The 26,642-nt window shown below is 47.6% G+C and overlaps 2 protein-coding genes across 4 annotated transcripts in view; one reads left to right on the forward strand and one right to left on the reverse strand.

Moving 5' to 3' along the window:
- The window catches only part of CFAP91 (cilia and flagella associated protein 91), a 31,333-nt gene extending 10,674 nt beyond the window's left edge, over positions 1–20,659 (forward strand). Inside the window, exons 8-18 of the mRNA XM_083419818.1 lie at positions 167–324; positions 441–623; positions 873–1,012; positions 2,269–2,385; positions 3,112–3,183; positions 11,275–11,421; positions 12,347–12,568; positions 14,688–14,836; positions 15,746–15,837; positions 16,846–17,127; positions 18,209–20,659. Of these exons, the coding sequence (XP_083275944.1) occupies positions 167–324; positions 441–623; positions 873–1,012; positions 2,269–2,385; positions 3,112–3,183; positions 11,275–11,421; positions 12,347–12,568; positions 14,688–14,836; positions 15,746–15,837; positions 16,846–17,126 (1,561 nt within the window). The 3' untranslated portion in view covers position 17,127; positions 18,209–20,659. The remainder of the gene's footprint in view (positions 1–166; positions 325–440; positions 624–872; positions 1,013–2,268; positions 2,386–3,111; positions 3,184–11,274; positions 11,422–12,346; positions 12,569–14,687; positions 14,837–15,745; positions 15,838–16,845; positions 17,128–18,208) is intronic.
- GSK3B (glycogen synthase kinase 3 beta) overlaps positions 19,571–26,642 on the reverse strand; it is a 59,867-nt gene continuing 52,795 nt past the window's right edge. For all 3 annotated transcript variants that reach the window (XM_083420326.1, XM_083420327.1, XM_083420328.1), the window contains one exon: positions 19,571–24,723. In XM_083420326.1, the coding sequence (XP_083276452.1) occupies positions 24,656–24,723 (68 nt within the window). In that variant the 3' untranslated portion in view covers positions 19,571–24,655. The remainder of the gene's footprint in view (positions 24,724–26,642) is intronic.

The following is a 26,642-nucleotide window of genomic DNA, read 5'->3' on the forward strand; positions in this document are numbered from 1 at the left end:
ACCACCCCCATGATCCCTCGCTAGCAGGATCAGTGGTCAGGGATGACGGGAATTGTAGTCTCAAAACATCTGGAGGGCTGAGGTTGAGGAAGCCTGATCTCTATAAGGATGGCCGTAGTGTTTGAGATCTGTTGAACCCTCTTCTTTTCCTATTCTTTTTTTGAAGATTGCAAGAAGTTAGACTAGAACTCTTAAAGGCTCTGCTGAGGAAAAGGGAAGAGAACCGCAACGAACTGATGGTCACTCGCTTGGATGCTCACTGGTTTAACCTCATGCAAGAAAAAGAAGAAAAAATTAGAAAAATTCAGCATGAACATATAAAAGGTAAAGGAAATGGTAATGGAGTAGGAAGTCTATACCACTGTCTGCTTTCCCAAGCTACGGAAAGCTGATACAGATTTTCATTTAGATGTGCATCTTGTCTGAAATTCCTTCTTCAGCAATCCGAAGACTGATAGCCAAGGGGAAAAATGTGGAAAGAAAACTGGATAAAAGAAATGTCATCAGGGACTACACTGAATTTGATTCACAGCCTTATGCTCCTCTATCAAGAATTGGCTACTTTCCAGACAATAGAGCAGACCGTTTCATAGTGAAGAACCCCTTTCTCAACACCTATCAAGGTCAGTCCTGCTAAGGAAATCTTCTAGTCCATTTTCCCTTTTCCTGGACACATGTAAGCTACAAAGGACATGCAGACTTCATCTCCTTTCTGTTCTGGGGAAGGTCAGTTTCATGTGCTCTGTTGTAATCTCCGTGCCTGATCATGGGATCAAAGTGAGTCATTCTCTTCCATCACAATTCCAGTTTCTCTCTTCTTCCTCCACTTCCGCTTCCCCCCCACCCCAATGCTTGCATTCTGTCTTTCCTAGGATTACTTGAGCTGGAGGCATCTCTTCCTGACTCCGTCACTCAGCCCCGAACTGAAACTCCCAAAAGGAACACCACCACTAAGGATGGGTTCATTAAACGGTCGGCTAGACTAGAATTGGAACTGGCACAGGTTTACCAGGTACAGTGCTTTATGTGAGGCCATTGCAACTCTTCCTACCCGAAATCTGTCTCTTGCTTTGCTTCCTGAACCCCAGCTTTAGGCCATTCTAGGCAAGAAAACTGGGTGCTGAGGCATAGGCGCCATCTTGGCTGTCAAGGCTGTGGGAATGTTGTGGAAAGTAGGAGAGGATATAGTGATTAAATATTATCCCTCCTCACTCAAGCTAGTGAGCAAGGAGCAGAGCACATTTCCTTGTACATTTCAGGAAGCTAGTTGATGGATTCGTGAGAATCATTTAAGTTAAGCAATCCAGTCTGGCTTGTCCAGACTGGATTGTTCCTGGTAAATTTCCCCATTATTTCCCTCTTAAAAATAATAACAGCATGGCATTCTTCTTTAAAAGTAATGGTAGGAAGTTTACTTACATTCAATTCATAGTAGTATCCTGAAGGCAGGCTTTATCTTGTAGTTACAGTTACATTTATAGAGAAAAGAAGTCTGAGCTAGGCTTGTAAGGATGAGCCATGTGGAAGGATGAGCCATGTGTGTCCGAAAGGAGAAAATGGAAAAAGGCGAAAAGAGGAAGATGGCTGTGTCACTGTGTCACCTTTTGTAGGGTCTGCTAGGGTCACGCCCAGGGGGAGGAGGCTCCAGAGCAGGTATGGCAGGAAGTCCTTCCAGTCTGGAGCAACATTCCCGTGTGTGTCCACTCTAGGCAACAGGAATTGTATTTGACAGCTTCAGTGATGAGACATCCCACAAAGGCAGCGTGAGTGCTTTTTACTGTGAGTGCCTGGCCGGGCGACCAAATGTGTTGTGTGCTGCGACAGGGCGTTCCATCTGCCCTCCCACTGCGGCAGCGGCGTGTGACATCATGCAGGTGCATGACATCGCACACACACACACACACACACACACACTGGGCCCCCACAATGCTGGGTGGAACCTGGCGTGCCTGTGCTGCGGAGAAACCGTGCCATCTGTTTTTAGAGGTTGCAGGCTGCTATTCAACTTCTGTTGACCCTTTTACCTTCATACCATCCTTCTTCATTCTCTTCTCCTTCCCAGCCTCCCCTCATTATCCCATTACTTTCTGGCAGATTGGGAAAATATGTGAAATGAATAGTGCCAATGTAAAACATGGACCAGGTGCTATAAATGTTTTGTACTACTGCAACAGTTTTTTGGGTGAATTAAGAAAAGAATAATAGTGAAGAGATGCTCTTCAGGTCACTTAGGCCTAGTTCCTCCGATGCTACTAACTTCTTTTCCAGATACTGCAAGACAGAAAGAAAAAGGTTAAGGAGCCGCGGAAACCACTTCGTTTCCTTGAGAAGATATCAAAGATCCCCGCTCGTCCTCCCACTCCAACACTGGAAGTGCCTTCACTGGTAGGTGGAATATTTCTGACGCCTATCTCCAAGGCGGGCTGCCGTTTTGGTGTGGGGGGATGAAGATCAGAAAGGCAACAGGTAGAAATAATGACAGGCAGACAAGGGTCAGAGACGAGGGCGGAATCGAACCAGGCAGAAGGTCAAGTTCCAAGGCACAATAGAGGGTTGGAGAGCTCAGAATCGAGCAGTAGCTCAAAGGCAGGCAAGGGCACAACCTGAGAAGGTGATGGTGGTCCGGGAAAGAATGAGAGAAAGTGACTTCCACAAGAGTGGAGGCCACTGCAAGGGCTTGCTCACCGTCCTCCCTGAGCTGGGCAGCAGCACTGGAGTGGGAAAATGGGACATTCTGGGATCAAATCAGAAGCTGGGATGGCTTCTGTAAGTCCAGGATCTCCCAGGAAAGTTGAGACACTTGAAGGATATGCTAGAGTCTTCCTGATCTCCTGATCCTCTAAGCATCCTAAGCATCCTTAGAGTAGATTTGTGCTTTAAAAATCTGAAGGCCCCAATCTTTCCATTGCTAGGCTTCCCTTCTGCCCCCCCCCCCCCGCCCCATATCTGTAAACCGACTAGGCTGGGTATACAGGGATTAAAGTCAATAAATGTGAGCCACATTCTCAGAAATCTAGGTAATATTCTACAGCTCATTCAGTGCTGTCCTTTCCTGAGTGTCTTCCTGCAACGAAGCAGTTGGCAGTGGCAAACTCTTCTTGTCTTTTGCAGATTGAAGAAGAGAGGGAACTAGCTGTGATTACACTCCAGAGCTTAATCCGAGGCAGAGCTATCCAGAACATGGTATTCTCTTGGTTTTTCTTTTCTTTTCTTAAGCATCTAGTGGCAGATTAAAAACAAAATAATGAGAGAAAGGTGCTGATAGGCCAGCACAAGAATCTTGGGAGAAAGGAGAAATTGGGGTGTGTGGAATGGGTGGCTGCACTTGGAACAGAGTTTGGGTGGATCTTTAATAAATATGTAAGTAGGGACGCGGATGGTGCTGTGGATTAAACCACAGAGCCTAGGACTTGCCAATCAGAAGGTCGGCGGTTTGAATCCCCGTGATGGGGTGAACTCCCATTGCTTGGTCCCTGCTCCTGCCCACCTAGCAGTTCAAAAGCACGTCAAAGTGCAAGTAGATAAATAGGTACCGCTCTGGCAGGAAGGTAAACGGCGTTTCCGTGCGCTGCTCTGGTTCGCCAGAAGCGGCTTAGTCCTGCTGGCCACATGACCCAGAAGCTGTAGGCCGGCTCCCTTGGCCAATAAAGCGAGATGAGCGCCACAACTCCAGAGTCGTCTGCGACTAGACCTAATGGTCAGGGGTCCCTTTACCCTTTACCTTTAAGTAAGCCTGCAGTCCAGGGAGGAGGAGAAATAAGAAGACAGCTCAACCAGCCTCCTTTATTTTGTTTTGGAATGATGATATTTCTTCCCCCAAGATGTACCTTCTTTGGGCTAGATTCAAGTGGGTTTTTAAGTTATTCAGCTGCCTTGCTGGGTGTCAGGGGTTCAGGAGCAGAGTCACAGGAGAGGGAGGAAATGGAGAGCGAGGGGGAAGAGTCTGAAGGAAATGTAAGCGAAGACAGCAGTCCAAGGTCTCTGAGTCTCTCCAGTGACTCGGAAGATTCACAGAAAGGGGCCCCCATACTCAGGGCAAGGGGAGTGCCCAGGGGGGCACCTCAGGAAGAAGGGGCCAGAGGGGACTCAGAGAGTAGCAGCTGGAAATCCGGACCAGCGTCCCCCCCAGAGGGCAGTAGGGGGGAGGAGTCCCAAGCATCGGGATCAGGTGGCGCGCGGGCAGCGGGAGAACGTGAGGCAGGAGGGACCAAACCCTCGTCAGGGAGCGAGGAAACGGTCATCAGGAAAGTTAAACGCGTGCGCGCGCCAAGTTCAAATGTACAGGAAGGCGGCAAGGTGGGCAGCCCGGGTAGGGAGCCAGGTCCTAAAGCCCGCCGAAGAGAGGGGGAAGAGTCAGAGGGGTCAACGTCTGCATCAGAAGAGTCCAGGAGGGAGGAGACACCGGGGGGTAGTAGGACCCAGAGGAAGAGAGAGAGAAGGAAGAGGTGGAGTAAGATTAGAGTGTTAAGCTGGTGCGCAGGGGGGGAAGACTCAGATGGAGCTTCGCCGGTCTAGAGTTCAGACGTAGAGCTGGGACGCTGAGGCTTTGAAATGCAAACTATTCTTCAATAAAGACTTTGATACTATACTATCGGCTAGCGTTGGTCCTTGGTGAGCTGGGACCCGGAGCCAGCTCTGACAGTAAGCTCCATCTCCCACACTGAAAAGTTTTGGCACCAGGAACCTCGCCACGTGAGTCGACGCAGCGAGGGAAGAAGAGGGGTGCTTCCAGAGCTCACAACACTCAGGCAAGATGACTACGGAAGAGCAAATAAAAGCCCTGCAAGACGCGGTGACACAACTCAGCACAGAGGCACTTGCATCCAGGAAGAGAGAGGAGGAAATGGTTAACGCCTGCCGGGATCTCCAGGTCAGGTTGGACGTGCTTTCTAAACAGGGGCAAACGGGATCCAAGGCAGAAGGCATTGGCTTGGGGAGAAGGGGAGGCAGCCTCGTATCGCATTTCGACGGGAGTTTGCAGCAGTACCCCAACTTCAGAGCAGACCTGCTGTTTGCGCTGGATCTACTTGACAAAGACTTTAGAGATGAGAGAGAGAAAGTGGGGTTTATCTTGTCCCATTTGCATGGGGAAGCCAAAACGTGGCTGAGGAATCTATGGAGGGACAATGATCCAGCGCTCCAAGATGCAAAGGCTTTTATTAAAGCAATGGACTCATGTTTTTTATCAAAGGTAGACGTCGATATTGCCAGGAGGGACATACATGGACTTAAACAAGGTAAAGCCAGCGTGAGGCAGTACCATGCACGCTTTTTCGGACTAGTTCATGCCCTGGGGTGGGAAAAAGATTCTGCGCCAGTCAGAGACCTCTTTTGGGAGGGGTTGAATGCAGATGTAAAAGCGGAGATTGGAAGGGGGGAGAGACCAAGGAGCACCCAGCAAGTAGTCCAGAGGGCTCTGGAAATCGGGGTGCATCTGGAGGAACGTCCTTGGAACAGGGAAGAAGGGCGTTGGGGAAGGGCACCAGCCAGAGCACCTCCCTTCTTTCCCAGAGAAGCAGCGCGTGCGCACTCCACACCCTCGCAGGGAGGGGGAGAAGAGCCGATGGAGATCGGAAGTGCCAGGGCTCAGTCAGCTAACAGAGCCCTAACACCGGGAGCAGCCAAAACGAAGCCTCCTAGAGGGAACAGGAAGTGCTACATCTGCGACAGTGCTCAACACATGGCGAAAGAGTGTCCCCAGAGGCTCCACAAGCACACTGCAGCCTCTGCAACAGTATCAAACACAGCTTACCAGGGAGAACCACTGCAGGGAAACGGCAGAGTCTGGCTGGAGGAAGAAGCACTGGGGTCCAGCCAGACAAGTCAATGAAGCAATCCCCAGCACTTTTGCAACCCACAGACCCCCTCCCACCCAAACCAGTGGTGCAGCTTACAGCGTCTCTCCAACTGCCCAATGGACGCACTCTGGAGGTGCCGATCACCATTGACTCCGGAAGTAACGCTGACTTTATAGGACTGGAATTCATTCAGCAGCACAATATACCACTGCTGCCAGCCACGCTGCCACTGAACGTTGTCACGGTGGATGGCAGAGACTTGTTAGGGGGGCAGGTGGTGCAACAAACGCAACCAATGGTGATGCGGATTGGAAATCACCAAGAAGTCATCAGCTTCAATGTCACACACCTGTCGGACACGCCTGTAGTCTTGGGCATGAGTTGGCTGCACAGGCACAGCCCAGCATTGGCGTGGTACCAGCGCCAACTGACCTTCGGCTCCTCCTATTGCGCGGAACATTGCATCCTTCCTAGCCCGGAAGAAGGAGGGGACGACCCGCAGCTACAATTAGGCACGCTGCAAGCAGTGCCGCGCAAGTACGCAGCGTTTTTGGAGGTTTTCTGCGAGAAGGAAGCGGACAAGCTGCCTCCCCACAGGCCCTATGACTGCAAGATTGACCTCCTGCCAGGAGCGACGCTGCCAGCCGGGAAACTGTATTCCATGTCTGAAGACGAGCTGCAGGAGCTCAAGGAGTTCATAGACCTCAACTTGAAGCGCGGTTTCATCCGGGAGTCGAAGGCAGCGGGGGGCAGTCCTGTATTCTTTGTGAAGAAAAGGGACACGCCCCAAAAGAGGCTTGTAGTTGATTTCAGGCTCTTAAATGCCAAGACCAAGCCCACGGCCTTTCCCATGCCCAAAATAGATGACCTGCTGGCAACGGTGAGGAAAGGACGCGTTTTTACAAAATTGGATCTGCGAGGGGCGTACAACCTGATTCGCATACGGGAAGGAGACGAGTGGAAGACTGCCATGTTCACGCCCCTGGGCACATATGAATACAGAGTTATGCCCTTCGGTTTACAAAATGGCGCCCACTGTTTTCAAGCCTTCATGCATCACGTCCTGGCGGGTCTCCTCTACAAGACATGCGTCTGCTTCTTGGACGACATCCTGATATTCTCAGAATCTGAGGAGACCCACGAAGGTGACGTCAAGGAAGTTCTGCAGAGACTGCAGGAGCATCGGCTGTATGCCAAGCTGGAGAAGTGCCAGTTCGACAGGAAGGAGGTGGATTTCCTGGGCTACAAGCTGTCGGACAAGGGGCTTGCCATGGACAGCGCCAAGGTGCGCGCAGTGTTGGACTGGAAGAGCCCGCGCAATCGGAAGGAGGTCCAGCGGTTTGTGGGGTTCGCCAACTTTTACCGCAAGTTCATCAAGGGGTTTGCGATGCAGACGGCGGCCATTACCGACACGCTCAGCTCCAAGAAGAAGAAGTTCATCTGGACGGAGCAAGCGGAACAGTCCTTTCAGAACCTTAAGCGTCTCTTCTCATCCGAAGGGCAGCTACTGCATGTGAATCCCAGCAAACCGATGAGGGTTGAAACAGACGCCTCAGACAGAGCCGTGGGCGCCGTACTGTTGCAGAAGGACCCGCATGGGGACTGGAGACCGTGTGCCTTCTACTCTAGGAAGCTCAGCAAGTCGGAGCAGAACTACACCATCTGGGACAGGGAGTTGCTAGCCATTCATGCAGCATTCAAGGCGTGGCGGCACTTCCTCGTCGGGGCCAAACACACAGTGCAGGTTCGCACGGATCATAAGAACCTGGAGTACTGGCGCACGGCAAGGTTCCTGAACCAGCGGCACATCAGATGGGCGGAATTTTTTGCGGATTTCGACTTCAGGATAGAATACATCCCAGGCGACAACAACATCATGGCGGATGCACTGTCCAGAAAGCCGCAATACCTCGAAGAGGCGGCACCAGCAGCGGCCAAGCACATTTTCGCTCCGAAAGCGTGGGCGTGCGCTTCAGCAACCGTGGACTTGGAGGCGGTCCGTCGAGCACTGCAAGAGGACCCCTTCGCACAAGCCAAGATGGAGGAGGTGCACAAGGGCACGGTGAAGGACGACGAGTTCCAAGTACGAGACGGATTGCTCATCCGCAGAGGAGCACTCTATGTACCGGGAGACGACCTCCGGGCGAAAGTACTGCAGCAGTTGCACGACGCACCCACCGCCGGGCACTTTGGCAAGGAGAAGACGGCAGAACTAGTTGCCAGAGATTTTTGGTGGCCCAAGATGCGGGGGGAAGTCGCGGAGTACGTCTCGAGGTGCGACACCTGCCAAAGGGCCAAGTCAGTGCACAAACCTCCGGCGGGACTGCTCGAACCGCTGCAGACCCCGAGCGAACCGTGGGAGAGGGTGGCCCTGGACTTTGTCACGGATTTACCCAGCTCAAGGGGTAAAACGGCAGTGCTAGTGGTGGTGGACATGTTCACTAAAATGGCCCACTTCATTCCATGCGCGAAGGTGGCCACGGCAGAACAGACCGCCAAACTGTTCATAGACCACGTCTTCAGGGTGCATGGTCTGCCACGGTCTATCTTGTCCGACAGGGGGCGCCAGTTCATTTTGAACTTCTGGCAGAAGCTGATGGGTTTCCTGAACGTCAAGATCAACCTAGCGTCGGCGAGACACCCGCAGACCAACGGCCAAGCGGAGCGCGTCAACGCCATCATGCAGCAGTACCTGAGATGCTATGCAAATCAGCAGCCGGCAACATGGGTGGACTACCTGCCGCTCGCTGAGTTCGCCTACAACAACACGAAGCACGTGTCCACGGGGGTGACACCGTTCTTCGCCAACAACGGGAGGCATCCCAGAACCTTCCCGGGATTAGGGAGACTGGGGGAGGGAGAGCCACAAGCAGCGGAAGTCTTGGCGGCAGAATTGCAGGAGGTTCACGAACAGCTTAGGAGGCAGTTAGAGCTTGCAAAGCACGCATACAAACTGCAGGCTGACAAGCACAGAAGGGTTGGGGAGGACATAAAGGTGGGAGACTGGGTGTGGTTAGCGGCACACGCAGTGCCGGCCAGATCACTAGCTAAGAAGAAACTCGGACATAAGCAGATAGGACCTTACCAAGTTGAAGCACGGATCAATCCGGTGGCTTTCCGGTTGACACTTCCGGAGGGATCCAGAATGCACCCAGTATTCCATAGGTCGGTGCTCACGCCCTACAAAGCACCTCACCGATTTCAGGCGCAGGACATGGCACCAGACCCAAATGGGGAGACCCCCCCAAGGAGGGAGTCGCCAGGAAGGGAACTCATCAACCAGGTCACAGAGATTTTAGACTCGAGATGGGGGGAAGAGGGAGTAGAATACTTTCTCGCCAGTGAAGGTACCCCGGCCAGCGCCAACCGTTGGGTGCCGGACTATGCACTGAACGAGCCTCTTCTCAAGGAGGAGTTTCATGCCTTGTTCCCACACAGGCCCATGCCAGCCGAGTATTTCGACGACTGGCTTTTCACACCCACGCTTTCAACCAGCACCTTCCAGGGGTTCACCTCGGACGAGGAACCAGCAACGGAAACACGTTCCCCGGAGGGCTCGCCCTCGGGGTTTGCCTCAGACCGCTCGTTTTGGTGGGACGATCGAGGAGAGGAGCGGTGGAGCAGGAGGTGGCTGAGGGGTCCTTGGCGGGCAACGGACCCAGAGGACACCGAGGGTGAGATGGACATGGACGGGCTGGGGGAGGACGTTGGGTTCGAGCATGGCGGCACGGAGATGGAAGCAGAGGAGATCGAGGTCGACAAAGACAAGGAGGACGAGCCGGACTTATCCGGATGGATGCACGCCACGGGGGACGAACTGTATCCGCCATTCACCCCCACAACGACGGAGCACCCAGCACCCCCGCCGGAGGAGGGGGAGGGGGGAACGGGGGGCTTCGAGGGGGGGATGGATGTCAGGGGTTCAGGAGCAGAGTCACAGGAGAGGGAGGAAATGGAGAGCGAGGGGGAAGAGTCTGAAGGAAATGTAAGCGAAGACAGCAGTCCAAGGTCTCTGAGTCTCTCCAGTGACTCGGAAGATTCACAGAAAGGGGCCCCCATAGTCAGGGCAAGGGGAGTGCCCAGGGGGGCACCTCAGGAAGAAGGGGCCAGAGGGGACTCAGAGAGTAGCAGCTGGAAATCCGGACCAGCGTCCCCCCCAGAGGGCAGTAGGGGGGAGGAGTCCCAAGCATCGGGATCAGGTGGCGCGCTGCCAGCGGGAGGACATGAGGCAGGAGTGGCCACGCCTCCATCGGAGAGCGAGGAAACGGTCGAGAGGAAGGTGGAAGGCTGCGCGCGCGCGCCAAGTTCAAATGTACAGGAAGGCGGCAAGGTGGGCAGCCCGGGTAGGGAGCCAGGTCCTAAAGCCCGCCGAAGAGAGGGGGAAGAGTCAGAGGGGTCAACGTCTGCATCAGAAGAGTCCAGGAGGGAGGAGACACCGGGGGGTAGTAGGACCCAGAGGAAGAGAGAGAGAAGGAAGAGGTGGAGTAAGATTAGAGTGTTAAGCTGGTGCGCAGGGGGGGAAGACTCAGATGGAGCTTCGCCGGTCTAGAGTTCAGACGTAGAGCTGGGACGCTGAGGCTTTGAAATGCAAACTATTCTTCAATAAAGACTTTGATACTATACTATCGGCTAGCATTGGTCCTTGGTGAGCTGGGACCCGGAGCCAGCTCTGACACTGGGCTTTAGAGAAAATGAATCCCTTGACCTCACATATCTATTCAGGACACACTTGAGTCAGTTACTAGGGAGAAATTCATTATAAATAGAAGAGGAGCCTGGCTGGATCAGGCTGATGACCCACCTAGTCCAGCACCTTGTTCTTCCAGTGGCCAGCCAATGCCTCTGAGAAGCCTGCAAGCAGGAGCTGAAGGCAAGGGCTCTCCTCCTGCTTGCCTTCTGGGGATATTTCACATGGCTGTATTGAGAAAGACCAGCAATGTGCTTTGGCCTAGTGTAAGACCTGGTCACCCCTTGTCTGCGCACCAGGGTCTCCTTTCCGGGTTTATTTCTCACAGTCAAGATCAGGTCCCCCCCCCCCCCCTTGCTTCTCTGGAGTGCATAATCAAAGTGTGGAAATTAATGGTTCTGCAAAAATTAACTTGTCAAATACATGAAAAGCAAGTGTGATTCCTTTCCCGATATATTGTTTCCTTTCTTTAAAGACATTGTGACTCTGAAAGGGAAACAGAACACTCCCCATAAATCCAGATTTGTGTCCCTGTCTTGTCAAGCATAGCCTGGTTCTTTAACATAGGTTGTTTCTCTACCTGGAGAGATTATTCTCTTAGGAGGGAGGAGGCGGCTATATTTATGTTTTATTTGTATTTTACTTGTTCTGCTTGTTTATAAAACCATGTAAAAACTAGGGTAATTTATATTTTAAAACATGAGATGACAACAATAAAGTTTGGTGGAAGAGAAGATTCAGCAAAGCTGCTGCATCTTCCTTCCTTCCTTCCCTCTGACTTCCTGGCAGATGTTTGAAGGGAAGGAAAAGCGACTGGAACTGATCCGCGAGTTGCGCACCACTCATGCGCTTCAGGAGGATGGGCAGCTGCTGAAGAAGGCGGAGAAGCAAGTGACCTTGGCCCTGCAGAGGCAACGGGATCTGCATGAACACAAGGTTGGGCCGTTGACCAGTATCTTGTTTAAAGTCTTCTGTCTCCCACAACAATGTGAGCAACAGAAGCTTATGATGGAGGATGGCATTTGGTCAGCCAAGGGAGGAATAGAATCTCATAGTGAGTGCTTTGTTCAAGACGGGGCTTACTAGGAGTTTTGTATGCTAGTGTTACACAGAGGAACAAGATGGCTGGGTTAGCCAGTCGTTGGCGTCATTACTTCAGGCAACTCGCGCCGACTGAGGAGGGAGCTGTTAGGTGGCTTTGCAGCTAGTTGCCTGACCAAACCCAAAGAGTGCTCATTAAAGGTTCCTCATCATCCTGGGAAAAGGTGACAAGTGGTTCGCTGCAGGGCTCTCTCCTGGGCCCATTGTTGTTCAACATCTTTCTAAACAACTTGGATGAAGGAATTGAGGGGTTGACACCAAACTGGGAGGGGTAGCTGATGCTGTATAAGGCAGAACCGGGTTCCAAAATGACCTTAACAGGTTGGAAAACTGGGCTCAAGCTAACAAAATGAATTCCACTAGGGATAAATGTCTAGGTTCTGCACTTAGGCAGAAATAACCAGCTGCACAAATATAAGATGGGGGACACCTGGCTTGCCAGGAGTACATGTGAAATGGACCCCTTCTTCCTTTGGGGGTTCTCCAGCTGTTTGCTCCCCCCATTCCTGGGTCCCAACTCCCATCAGCTCCAAACCACCAACTAGTGTGGGAATTGTAGCTCTGCAACACCTGGAGGGCACCACGTTGCCTATCTCAGTGCAGCAGCAGAACACGGTTCCAGATTACTTTCACGTCTCTGAAAATAGCATGCATAATCTGTTCAAGGCTGGGTTCTGATGCTCAGGCCTGGAGCTCATTTCCTGTGGAAAAAGCAACTGGTTTTATATAACGGGGAATAATTCTTCCTTGTTGAATTTAGATGTCTCTCATGGAAAAGCACTTGGCTCGGGTGGAAGGAAGAGCCCTTTCCAACATGCTAGACTTCCTCTCCAAAGAGCTGATTCGGCTCCAGGACGAAAGGAGGATCCACGCTTTTGCGATGCTTGCCGAGAGGCAACGCCGAATTCGGGAAGCCGAGGAGAGCGGCCGCCGGCAAGTGGAGGAGCGGCGCAGGCGTGAGGAAGATGAGATCTTTAGACAGGTATGTGGGGGGACTGCAGCCACAGGGCTCAGAGGGGCCTGTCCCAGTCTTGGGGGGTTAGGTTTGTCCTGATACCTGCACAGTAAACTGAGTCAAGTGTGCTATCCCTGTGGGAATTATTTGTAGAGGACTGTTTCTGTAAGAGGGAGCTAGACTGCTGTGGGGATATGCAGGGCTCTCACAGTCAAGGGAGCATAGATATCATACTTTTTATCATCGTGTTTCATCCCAGTATTCGACATGTACCCTGAGATCACTTTCTGAGGCCCTTCTTCTTGTGCCTCCTCCTCGAGAGCCCAGAGGGTGGCAACACGAGAACGGGGCCTTTTCTGCAGTGGCTCCCTGTCTGTGGAATGCTCTCCCCAGGGAAGTTCACCTGGCGCCGTCATTATACTCCTTTAAGCGCCAGGCAAAAACGTTCCTTTTTAACCAGGCCTTTGGTTGACCTGATTTTAAAAAGTGGCTCTTTTTTTGAGGGGGAGGGTGTTATTGTTTTTATTTCATATACAGTGGTACCTCTGGTTGCGAACGGGATCTGTTCCGGAGGCCCGTTCGCAACCCTGAAAGGAACGCAACCCACGTTTGCGCATGCATGGGTCGCAGTTTGCGGCTTCTGCGCATGTGCGAGCGGTGAAACCCGGAAGTAACCCATTCGGGTACTTCTAGGTCACCACGGGACACAACCTGAAAATGCTCAACCTGAAGCAAACGTAACATGAGGTATGGCTGTATTGTGATCTTTTCTGTGAACCGCCCTAAGACCTCCGTGTATAGGGTGGTATATAAATTCAATAAATGATCATAATAATAATAATGTCTAGATTCTGTCACAGAGTACACATTCCATACTTTGGAGTAAAGTCTGACCATTCTGCGTACCTGACAGCTGATCCTTTGGCTGAATGTACCGTATCTGTGCTAAACTAAATCTGCAGATAGATAACTTAGTCACACAAACGCAAAAGCGAGCTTCGTGTTATTTATTCTTATATCTCACCCTTCCTCCCAGCTTGGGTTGGCTGGCAATGATCATTAGGCCAAGTGAGGCCAAGTCTTCAGGTGGCAGATGCTCTGGGAGGGGGGCAGCAGCGGAAGCCCCCAGCTCACTCCTCCTGAGCCTCCCCCCCCCCAACATCTTCCTCTCTTGGAGGACAGAACTGAGTAAGCCATGCAGCCTCTCCGAAGGCCACCTCACGTGCAGAGGAGGAGCCGATCCCATTGTGTATATCGAAGGGAGCTTGTGTGTTGGAAATGAAGAACCACCACCATCTTGGCCTCAGGTAGCAAATGTATTGGACTGGCTATAGGAAAACAAGAGTTGGAATCACATCAGTCCCTTCCACAATAGAGCCCTTTAGGGCTGGAGAGGCGATGCTTTTCCACAATAAATTGGAATTGCGATTAAAACTGTGATTCTACACAGCATTTAATCTAGTGCTATTTTAACTATAAATGCCTCCCCCCTCCCCCCGCCGGCCAAGAGCTTCTGAAATGCCTACTCAGAAGTAAGCTCCATTCAGCAGAGGTTATTGGCAACTTAAAAGTATATTGCTTGCCAGTCAGCTCTTCTTGTTGCTTCCAGTTGATCCTGGGGCTGACAGATTTTTGAGAAATTTATCATTGAACAGCCCGTTAATTGACACATGTCAAATTCTTTGGGGTGCGGCACCAACTAAAAAGGGGAAGAGATCGGTAGCTAAAGAATCTCTCCCCTATCCCTTCAAGAAATAAGCTGAAATGAGGCAGTTCAGAAAAAGGCTATTTAATGGGAAATTACACACTAATCCATCAGCCAGAATCAATAAAACAGGTGCAGCCAGCAAAGTGAATGTGTTTCATTTAAAGGTACAAGATGTGAAAAGCCTTCATAGCCTTTGGACAGGCACCTGATACAATTGCATTGTAGGATTTAAAAGTCACTACAAATCTTTTTTTAGGGGGTTGCCAGATAGGGGGCATGAAATGCAGAAAATACCGGAAGTCTACAATTTGGAAACATCATTTGAACACGCTGTAAAATGGGATACAAAGGTGGAAGCAGCCGACCTATAAATGATTTGTGCTCCCTCATCATAGGAGATGGTGCTAAGAAGGGAATTCTGCTTGGGGCTATTTCCAGGTTGTTAAGGTGCACCAGAGTACAGTTGACTCCTACCTGGAAGATGTCATCCTGGACAGCATGGAGACGACGGCTGACGAACAAGCCAGAGAAGAGATTCAACGAGTGGCTGTGGAAATCAACGACATCGCTTATGAAATGGAAGCACGGTATATTCTCAAGGGAACAGCAGCATAGATCGCAATATAAAGTCTTGTGGCACCTTAAAGTCTTAACCATTTTTGTGCAGGCTCGTATCCTGCCGGATACACGCAAAGTGTAATATTTTGGTTCCCTGCAGATTGCTCAGTGGGTGGATTTTATTGTGACATAAAGGTTTGTGGACTAGAGCCCCTTTGGCCAATAAAGTGCACTTCATAAAAGTGTATGTCACAGTAAATCTGTGTTCTTTGAGGTGCCACAAGACACTCTCCTGATGTTGTTGCAACAGACTAATTCAGCTATCTGTGTGAGATGCTGTGACCCTTAAAGCCTAGCAGATGCTAAAAACAAAAAGATTTGAAATGGCCATCTAACCTAGGAAGAAGCTAGATTCAAAAAGTATTTCACTGTGAGTGTGATGTGAACACCAGTTCTCTGTGCCGACCTGTGGTTTTTGTACCATATTGCAAACTTTAAAAGTCTGTGTATATTCCTTTGTACAGAGTTGTTCCAACTCGGGCATGTAGCTCGTCTATATTTTATGATATATTTTCCACACCAGCGAGATGCCTCTCCTTCCTCCGTTTGCCCTGGATCCTGCACTGCTCCTGTTTCCTGAAAGATAGAGAGCAAATGCAGGTCCTCCCCTTCCCCTGGAGTAGCACCCATCCTGATCATGGTGTGGAAGTCAGGTATCACCCCGCTCCTGCCAGATATGGTCTCACGCCCCCTTCCCATCATGTAGGAAGTGTCCTCACTGACAGAACGTCCACAAATATTACTGTTTCTCTTTTTTTAAAAAAAAAAACAACAACCCTCCTGATATGAAACAAAAAAGAGCGAAGGAATTGGGATGAGAGAGGAAATGAAGATAATGACAAAAATATAACCTTTTGTACAAATGATCTCCTCTTTAGTCGAACACATCTTCAGTCTGAAGAAATTGTGGCCGAGCTGGTTTATAGTTTCCTGATCCCTGAAGTGAGGAAAATGGCCATCAAGGAGAAAGGTAGAAGTGTGAACAGCTTGTTTATCTCCCGAGATTACTTATGTCTTAAAAGGGGATGCGGGTGGTGCTGTGGTCTAAACCACTGAGTCGCTTGGGCTTATTGATCAGAAGGTTGGCAGTTCAAATCCCCGCAACAGTGAGTTCCCGTTGCTCTGTCTCAGCTGCTGCCAACCTAGCAGTTTGAAAGCACGCCAGTGCAAGTAGATATATAGGTACCACTGTGGCAGGAAGGTAAACGGTGTTTCTGTGCGCTCTGGTTTCCGTCATGGTGTCCCATTGTGCCAGAAGCGGTTTAGTCCTGCTGGCACATGACCCGGAAAGCTGTCTGTGGACAAACACTGGCTCCCTCAGCCTGAAAGCGAGATGAGCACCGCAACCCCAGAGTCGCCTTTGACTGGACTTAACCATCCAGGGGGCTTTACCTTTACCTTTGTGTCTTACCATAAATTTTGGGTATGGTGTTTTTTTCCTTTTAAAAGAAGAGGCTCCTGCTGCAGTGTGAGCCTTTGATGCCTGCTCCCTTCCTCCACTACCGTCCTAGAAGGAAGTGGGGAATTCCTGTACATGAGTGTCCTCTGCCTTTGCCATTTTTAATTATTTTGCTCTAATTCCTTTGAGATCTCCTTTGCATAGCTCTCTGCCTCCTTTAGAAGGCCCTCCCCTGGGGGCCTCTGATTCTTCAAATTTAATCCAGGGTGCATTTTCCCATCCTTGTTCTGAAATGAGTGTGGGAGCCAGGTCTGGCAGAGTTCTATTTCTGTGTCACAGGAGTCTCTCAAAGGGTGGACTTGGTAAGCCACCTAGGTCTCTGCTGGTGATGTTAGCAGCTCTTGCTGGCCAGAGTTTCCCTTTGTTTTGGCTGACTTTGCTGAGCAGAGGCTGGCCCCTTGGTCAGGAAGTTTCTCTTACACCTCGGTCTCCTGCCGAGAATGATGTGGGAGGTTAGGGAGCCCGATTCACCATTCTCATTGTTGGCCTGCCTTGGATCTGCCACTTTCTCCTGCACAGTGAGACAGTCCCAGAGAAAGCACATTCACGCAGCTCATCAGATCATTCATGGGACTACAGAGACGACCGTGGGGCAGCTCTTTGAGCTCCAACAGGCAACTGGTGTTGAACTTCCTCAGCTAGCGATCCCAAGTGCAGATCTGCCTCCTGCAACAGCTGAAGAACAAGGAGCTCCGGAGCCCCATGAGCCACAGATTCCAGACAGTCAAACAGAGCCTGAAATGCCACCTGAAGGTGATGGTACAGACCCCTCAGGCAGTGAAGAAACAGAAAAGAAATAAGGTGTGCTTAGAATTGTGTTCTTTCCCAGTCCTGCTCATTAGGCATCATGGTCCCACCTATGCACAACAAGGCCCACCCTGGGGCTTTTTTTTGGGGGGGGGAGGTTGGTTTCAGGGAAGCTTTGGCCTTTGTTTGTAGCCGTCACTTGAATTGTTTGCTTTTCCATCAGGCATATGAGAGATGCCAGTTAGCAAGCAGAGTGGATGTACCTGCAGCAAAGTTGGGGGTGGGCTGGGCTTTTGTTGGGGGTTGCCGATACTTGCCTGGGAATTTTTTTCTTGCCCATTTTCAGAGTGATGCTTCTGTATGTCTCTCTGCCCACCCCCCCTCCAAAAAATTTGGTGAAATAACTTTTTAGTTGCTTACCCAGGGGCAAGAAAGCTTGTCCTGGACTCCAGTGAAGTCAGAAATTCTGAAACAGTGTGGAAAACAGTCGTCCTTTGAATGGATACGTAGCCTATTTCTGTGCATGTTGGCTCAGTCCTCCTGTGGTCAGTGGAGCTTACTTGCAGGAAAGAATGCAAAGGGTTAGTTGTCATTACATAGCTAATATGAAGCTTACCCTTGGGTTGGATTTTGTGAGAACTATTTGATCAGGGTTACAGATATGTTTCCAAGAGAATTCAGCTGTTGTAAGTTGAGTATTTTTTATTAAGTTCGAGTTTGTGTGTCTCTGTGTGAATCGATAGTGTCTAATTGGGCCATAAATCTGATGTTTATAGTATTACAGTGGACCCTCTGGATATGAACTTAATTTGTTCCAGGGGTCCGTTCGCATCCCAAAAATTTCATAGAGGTGCACTTCTGCGCATGCGCAGAAACCTGGAAATATACACTTCTGGGTTTGCCGTGGCTGGCTTAACCCGAAGATTCTGTATCCAGAGGGATATGTAAGTAGAGGTACGACTATATAGGGATTCTTTAGGAGAAATCGGATGAAGTTTCATTAATGAGGTGTTTTCATGTTTAAGACCCATTATGCAAACTCTTGCACACTGTTTCATAATGATGTGTATTTTTACAATGAGTTTTACAATTCTCATTATTCATTGCTGATGGTTTGTATATATTGCTTTTCTAGTTGCCCCCGAGGAACCACCAAAAGGCTTGAAGCACCTTGGACTAATATGCACCTCTGAGGTCTTCCCCCCCCCCCATTTTTTGCACTGTGCCCTCCTTTCTTTCTAAAACATCTTTGTGTGTACCATATCAAACAAACCGAGAGCAACAGCAGAATAATTTTTTAAATATTTTCATAGACTGCAGCGGTAAAATCTTGAGATCCAATTGGCAGCAAGAAAAATAAGAGTTTTGCAAGAAAAGCAGAACAATTAGAGAGATACTTCAAAAAACATACATTTCCCACCCTGAAGCTTAGGGTTAGGGCTGGGTTTTTTTGCAGCTGTGGGGAAAAGACAGCAGCACACAGGAGAGCTTGGAAGTCTTCTATCTTCTCATCACAGAGTAAATCACGCCCAACTACCAAAACTCTGGGACTAGAGGGAAGGTCTTGCAGAGAAGCCCTACAACCTCTCTTTGTCTCCTCTTCAAGCTCCAGCATCCTTGGAAAGACTTGGGCAAAGGAAACCAGAGAGAGAGAAGCAAGTAAGGAATCTGCAGAAGAAGGGATGTTCTTGTGAAGGACAGAACAAGAACAGGGCACACAAGAAGAGACGGAGTAAAAGAAGTCAGGGCTGGAACATATTGCTGCCCCGTGATCTTCCAGCTTTGGTCCAAGGAATGACTGGGTTGGCACTGGGACAGTTGCTCATAGGACAGGGGCCATTTCCTGAAGGTAGGGCATAGGAAGGTAAGACTAGTCAAAGGTCCTAGGCATGGCCAGCTCAGGGTAGCAGGGCGCAAGGCGCAGCAAAAGGGAGCTTGTGGAAAGCTCACAATAGGCATCGCCTGCCATGACACACTCAGGGACAACTGCTGAAACTTCAAGGCTTTCTGAAGGTAGGCTGGCTGGCACCTTAACCTCCCCCACCTTGGGTTTTCTGTTCTTTTCAAGGACCATCGCCTTGTTCTAGAACCACGGACTGCTGTGCATTGAGGGATGAAATGGTGGAGTGTCCTTTGGAGGAGTCCACACCTTTTGGCCTAGATGGTCTACAAAGGAGTAGCACCTCCTCCTAAGGCATCTCTTCTCCCAATCTGCCTGTGAGTCAGATGGAGGATATGGGCAGAGAAGGCAACAGTGGTGGGAGAGCCAAGGGCAAAGAGAAGCGGAGTAGGGGTGGGGAGGTGAAGCAATAGGGAGAAAATCAGAAGCAATGTAGGGGTGGCTGCCACCTCCCTCCCCCAAGATGGACTCTTCTTATTGGCTATCTAAGAACTGAAAACGAGAAGTGCCCAGGATGACTTCAAGCGTCTTCCCACAACTTCTGCTCTGCCCCAACCTGGCTGTCGCGTGTATGATTAATAAAAATGAAGAGGAGTCTTTTTTGCAATATATTTTTTTTAATTTATTGAAGCAGTAGTCACATGACCTTGCATCTAGCCTTTTAGTATAGTAACAGAATAGATCTGACCAGTCATTCGGCTTGAAAAAGAAATTTTCTTTTGCGCAAACAGACATCACATTGAATACATACATTATCCAGGACTGAAACCCAGCTCAGAGATAGCAACGTGCCGATTTGTTGGAGGAACAGCCCCACAAGACATGGTTATTATAAACTCTTCACACCATCACCAGATTTACTCAGGGGCTCAAAGAAAGGAAGTGCATTATAATATGTCTCAGCACATCTTGCAGATAAAGGAGGGTCATCGAGGATGAGAACTGTCAAAGGGTTCCTCTTCCTTTCCATCAAATCAAATGGTTTGGTGGAAGACAGAAGCTGTTATCTCTTGCAAAAGTATCACAGATTAATACAGACCATTTAAGAAAACATGCTAGCTCCCTGTGTTTATTATATAAAGAGTCAAAGCCCCCTTGTTGGGCGGGGTGAGGAGCAGTTCTGGAAAAGGGTGAATAGGAGCAGAAGAAGAGACTTTTAATGGAGGTGGGATACAGAAAAGTTCCAAGAGTTTTGAAATAAAGACCACACACTTTGTATTTTTAAATTTCATGTCCAGGCTAACCTACTTTTTATTTAATGCAAATTACAGTACCAGTTAACTATTTCCGAACCAAGTCACACAGAACAAAATGTATTTACAAAGGAGCAGAAGGGAGGAGGCAAAATAATAAAACATTAAGCATACTCTCCACAAAAAAGTTTATATTTAAAATGAAAAAATTAATCAGTCACAGAGGCATTCAAGTAGTAATAATGTTATACATGTTTTGCTTCTTCTTTGAATCAAGACAGCTTTGTACGTGTATGCAATAGTTTGTATACAACCCACAGTCCATTATATATAGATTTTAGATTTTCTGCTTTTAAGATGGAAGTGATCACGGTAATTGTGTGCACAAGCCCAAGTGATCTATCAGCAACATAGTAACAAACGCAAATTTTACAGGCAAGCATATTATTTATATATATAAACGTTCATTTATATATATAAATTGTTTTTTTCCCCCAAAAAAACAAGAACAAACAACACAAGGAAGGAAAATATGTATCTCAAGCTAACCCTTTAGGTACAAGTCTTTATTACGCCTTTTCGTTTTGCTTTTATTGCCTTGTCACAAATGAAGCAAGAAATTAGCCTCTATAGAAATATTGGGGATTCAAAGGCTTTCTGATGTGGACACACCTGGCAAATGTAGGTTCTGGGTTACATACTAAACTGTGCTTTTCATTACTGGCTTTGACCTCTAGTGGCTGGGATTTATAATGGATAATAGTTTATTGGTAGCATTTCTTAAGAAGCATTACTAATCTGGGAACATTTCAAATTAACACTAATTACGGACATTCACCATCACTTGGCTTATTTATAAAAAGAAGTATATGCTCAAGTATCAGTTAGATGACTTCAGAGTAATCTTTGTTGATTCCACACACCCCTTTGTTTAAAGGAAGGTACTTCAAAATTAAGAGAGTGTCTTGATTGACTTTCAGCTGGGGACACAGAATATTGTTAATGCCATCTCAGGGACATGCACAGTTGCAATGCAGACAAAGGATAGATCAAGAGACCATTAAGGTACTTCATTTAAAAACAAGCCACAAAACAGACTTCTGAGTGGAGTGTCAGAAACAAAATGCTATCACTGACCTTTGTGTCACCAGAAAAAGTGCAGCCTCTGCCTTACTGGAATGAACACAAGATGATTACAAAAAGACAAAAAGCCAAAAAACAAAACAGCAACCTTTGGTTTGATAAAAAGTTCAGCATTTTGCCACCGAAGAAGAGCATCTCACGTGGAATACTAACAAGGTAACACACAAGTGAGCAGAGTTTTCAAAGCAAGGCCTTTGTGCTGGGCACAGAAATTAAGGTCAACTTCAAAATGACTTTCATAAGAAAATAAAACTCGAGGGTGAGAGGGAGGGCAGGTGATAATCTACAACTACAGACTCTCAATACCACAGATTAATCTCTGGCCAAAAAAAGCAGAAAGGATGTGTGAGTGAGACCCCAATTCTTCCACCCCCCCTGCTGCCCCCACCCCCATTCCACGACAGCTTCTTTGCAAAGCCCTATTTTGCCTCTACGGAAACAAAGACTAAACTAAAGCTCCTATCTAGAAGCTGTTGTCTACAAGTAACTCCTGACAAACGTACTGGGAAAAGACGAGCAAAATGTAAACTTGCCACTTAGATGCCAAGATAGCAAACGTAAAATGAAACCGGTCACTGCTATTGTGGGTAAGAGAGGGAAACTTTTAAACGCCTACGAACAAAGCCATGGTTTGAAGTAAAAATAAAAAATAAATTGAATGAATTTTCTTTTTAATTATACTACTGACATGAAATAACTCAAAGAAGGGAAACAAAGATTTCCATGTGTGAGACATCTGGTACAAAAAAAGGAATAAAATAAAATAAAAAAAATTATGGAAGCAAAGGCACTCCAAACTATATAGATATACTATACATCGCTAGAGTTATTGTTACAATAATACAGGCCGGTTATCTACTGTACAGAGTTAAAACTATATGGCTTTAAAAAGCTCGTCTACATTTTGTCTGATTATTAAAACAGATTTAACTGCCCTGAATGGTAACGTTTTGCTCATTAACAGCAGTTCCTGGGTCCACATATTTACATACAAAGCAATACAACTCAAAATTTTAAGAACAACTAATGTACAAACTTGAATTTGGTGAGGAGCTTTTTGTCTTGTTTATTTACAAAAATGGTATTGAAACACCTGGATCTAGATTTGTATAAAATTTTGTCTGCAGTCCCGCCATGATCCTCGAGAAAATAAAACCACCAGGATCTCAGTTTACACATACACACACACATACACACACACAAAACAATTGTTTTAAAAAAATAATTAACGCTTTTCATTCTTCTTCCCTGCTAGCATCAAACTAACAGAAAGTAATGCAAATCCTAAGACACCATCTGTCTTCTGAGCCTAGACTGTCCTGCTCCCCTGACTGCAAACTGAGTTTTCTCTCTGTCATCCTCCTGCTTGTTCAAGTGTCTCAGGAGCTCTGATCGCGAGGGCTATAAATCAACATGGAAGACACCTATCGGCTCCTTTCCTACAGCAAGATCCCCTTCCAGGCCTCTCATTCACCATAGGCTCATTTATAGAAAACTGGAGGGTTTAAACAAATATGGGTTCCATACCCATTCCCCCTGAAGCTATTTTAATAACCATGTATCTGAACTTTCTGTTCATCCTTTTTTGAGACAGCCCAACGGCTCCCTCCTTGACAAGCCCCTTTAATCAGATTAGACTCTCAGACCCAGCTTCATAAACGTGAGAAGAGAGAGGAGGCCTTGTTGCCTTCCAGTGGCTGCATCTGCATAATGCTGAGTTTCCCCCGGGGCCAAATCAGCAAATCATGTTTCAAAAGATTCAACAATGAAATAAACTCTCACAAGCACCAAGATGACTGAGATTCATTTGAAGGAGTGTAAGGCTAGGTGAGCACATCTCTCAATCCAAGTAGAAAGCTAGACGGAAAGAGCCTGTCTCGGTTGCTCCGGCAGCAACGGCATTCCTTCCTGCAACTTCCCTAACGCCTTTCAAGAAGTATTGCTTTCGCTTCAAAAACAGAGAGACTTGACTTTTTGCCACTACAAAATAACCCAGAACACAGACACTAGAAACAGGCATTTCTGCTTCAGTCAGACCAATTATAGATTAAAAAATAAAAAGCAGCACTGTATCTATGTATATATTTATAATATATATATATATATGTATATGTATATGTGCATATATACACACACACTTAGCTTTTTATAAGTCAGCAAGAGCAAGTAAACTGATTTGTCTACTCATTAATATACTACCATTGTGAAAGCATCACAACAGCAACCGTGGAAGATCAATAAATAAAGATTAGAAAGAAGGAAGCTTTTTAAAAAAAGTGAAATTAAATACAAATTCTAGATTTGGATTTTAGAATCACCTAAAAATGTGTCGATTTGAAAGCTCTAATTGCAATGGAGGTTTACGTCCATTCACGTTATAAACCCCGGCATTTTTTTCCTGTTTGCTTCTTTGAGAAAGAAGCCAGTTTAGAGTTTAAAAAAGAAGGTGGGCGAGGTGCAGAGGTACCCCTCCACTGGTTTCCTGCCTGTTTTCTGCACCTGGAGGGAGGGTACACTTGCTCCCCCCACCTGCTGAAGAATGCAAGTGACTGACTATGGGCTCTTTTGTGCTTTACAGAACCTTTAATGTTCAGGGATCTTTAAGGTAGGTGAATGAGCATTTTTCATTCAAGCCGATAGTCTGTGTGTGTATATGTAACATACATATCTGCAGAATTCTCCAATGCTAGAACGGAATTTAAGATCAAGATTTGCCCTTAAGCGTTATTCATACAGCAATCGCCCCCCCCCCTCCCCTCCCCTGGCTTTGGCAATTCAGTGTATTTTAGACCTCACATTTTCCTTCCTCCTCATCCCAACTCAAAGATAGTTAAGGTCTCCTGTGTATGTTATTCACAGTGAGCAACTCCTGCTAAGCTCCCAACCAAATTCAAGTTGTGCACTACACCAAAAGTTGAAACTTCACTTAAAAATACAAGGCTTAAAAAAAGGAGCTTCAGCAGAATGAGGGTTCTCCTTTCTGTTGTGGGAGGGCATGAGATAAGATTCCTGATTCGAAAGTACACAACAGCAATTGTTTGACATTAGAAGATTGTCATGGGAAGAGACACTGGTGTGTTCTGTTGCTCCACTTCCCCTCTTCCCACCCCACCTCTTCCCCTGCCCCACAGGGCCCGCAGCAGAGTGAGCACACAATGAAACTGGTTTGAATTTCTATTTTACAAGGTTAAATAAGAACAACAATAATAAAAAAAAAATCGAACACTATAATGAACAGGGTTTTTTTCCTCTTTTTAAATTTTCTTTCCAAATGTGACCAGCGTTGCTGAGCAAGACTCAAAATTACTGGCGATTGTTCCTGTACAGGTTGCTGCTTGTGACCAGTTCAGGTGGAGTTGGAGGCTGATGCTGAAGCTACATTATTGGTCTGAACTCGATCTCCTGCGTTGGCATCTGCAAACACCGCAAAAGAAAGCAAAGGCACAGGTTAAAGATTGGAAACTTGCTGCATGCGGGCAGGCCTCTTACGGCAGCTGGGGCCAGGGGAGAGACACCTGAATGTCAGCGAGAAATTGGGCACTTTTTAAAAAGGGCCCGTTTGGTACCTGGAAAACAACAGAGTCCTCTTCTGGCAGGAGAGTTACAAGCGTGTAGAAGAGCAGACATAGGCCTCACCTCAACCCCCAATGTTTGCTGGCTCCTTTTCGATATGAAGTCCCTGGACAAGGCTTCTGCTTCCACATAATCAGGAATCCTGGAAAGGTCGGGATCCTGATCCTGTGGAGACTTCTAATTTATTTGGCAGAACATGCACAACAGCTCAGCAGGCAAAGGTCTGAGTGGAGCTGGTGTGCTGGGGGACATTGGGAGGGTGGTTTGCACTTTTAATCCTTGTGAGTTCCAGCAAACAAGCAAAGATGGCTGAGCCATAGATCAGACTATTCGGTTCAACTACAGCTGGACATGCCCCAAAACTCATGGCTCTGGGAAAGCAATAGCAGGGCCTGATGCCCAGAACAGGTTTCACGCGCCACACACTGAAGGGTTGGGAAAGCAGGGGGAAAACATCTCTGCCCCTTTTCTTGTGAACACAGCCAGCAGATTGTGAGGTACTGATAAATCAAGAGGAACCAAGCAATAGAGGAAGGCAAAGGTGGCAGCGTGTTACAGTGATGCCTGGCTATATCTGGGGCAGTTCCTTGAATAAAACCCATTTGACTAATAAACCTTGGCCAATCATGGTTCTTTACCAAATAGCTGAGGTTTAGGCTTCACATACCCAACATCTTTTGAACATAATTTACTGATGAACAGGTATTAAAACACCTGATTGATAAACAGACACAAATAAACAGGTGCTAAGAGGTGACACTATTTGATTCTACGGAGTTAGAAAAGTATTGGGAGCCCACTAGGCTCCTTTTCCCCAACTCCTCTCCTGAATTCAATAGACAATAAAAACAGGGTTCGGAACAGCTGTGTGATTTACTGAGTCCATAATAAAACACAGCAAGAGGGAAAGGATAATGAAGAAGGGTTTCATGGTGCAAATCAAAGCAATTACAAAATTTTATATCAAAAAAAGAAAAATGCTGCGAAGTTTACTGTGTCAGGGGCTCGCAGGTACTTGGTGAGCCATCTTTACAGAAGACAATAGCTCTGCAAGTTCTCATTCTCTGGTTGGTGCTGCTAAAAAGAAAGAAGGTTGACCTGATCCCTCCCTCTTCCAGAGGAGTGGGGAATCCACTTTCTGCTGGATGGTGTAGTTCTCCTAAAGTCTACTACAATGGGAAAGCTTTATTTTGCTTGAAACATACGCATTATGTGCTGGTGGAGCTCTGCTTTTGTTCTGCTAAATTGCAGGTGTGGAGGAGGGCTGCTCCCCCACTATTTAGCAAAGAAAAACCAAGCACTTCTGCACTTTGCAAGTTCTGCTTGGCATTCACAAAACCTGCTGTCATTGCAGGAGTCTTTGGGAGAACTACATTACCAGCAGACATCACCTTCTTCTCCTCTTCTAGCAGCAAGGGCAGCTGTTGCTGCCACTGCACTGGCTTTGGAGGGGGCAGTTGGTAAGAGGGTTGAAGCACAGGAATTCATATTTTGCTCAATAATGAATCAGTTTTGCCCACTGATTCCTGGATAAAGTATTTCTGAGACAATCTTATGTAAGCGAGAGCCATCTCTACCAAAAGGCTATCCATTAGATCAAACTAGGAAAATAAGGGGGGGGGGGACAGACACTTAACTTTGTGTAATATAATTAAGTAGCTCTTTAACATTTTTTAGCAGTCATATAAATACCCAAGTAGGAAAAAAAGATGAGTCAATAAATGCAGAACATACACATTAAACCAGACTCCACAGCCAGC

Source organism: Podarcis tiliguerta (genome assembly GCF_965153285.1).
Source record: "Podarcis tiliguerta genome assembly, chromosome: 17".
Lineage (NCBI taxonomy): Eukaryota > Metazoa > Chordata > Lepidosauria > Squamata > Lacertidae > Podarcis > Podarcis tiliguerta.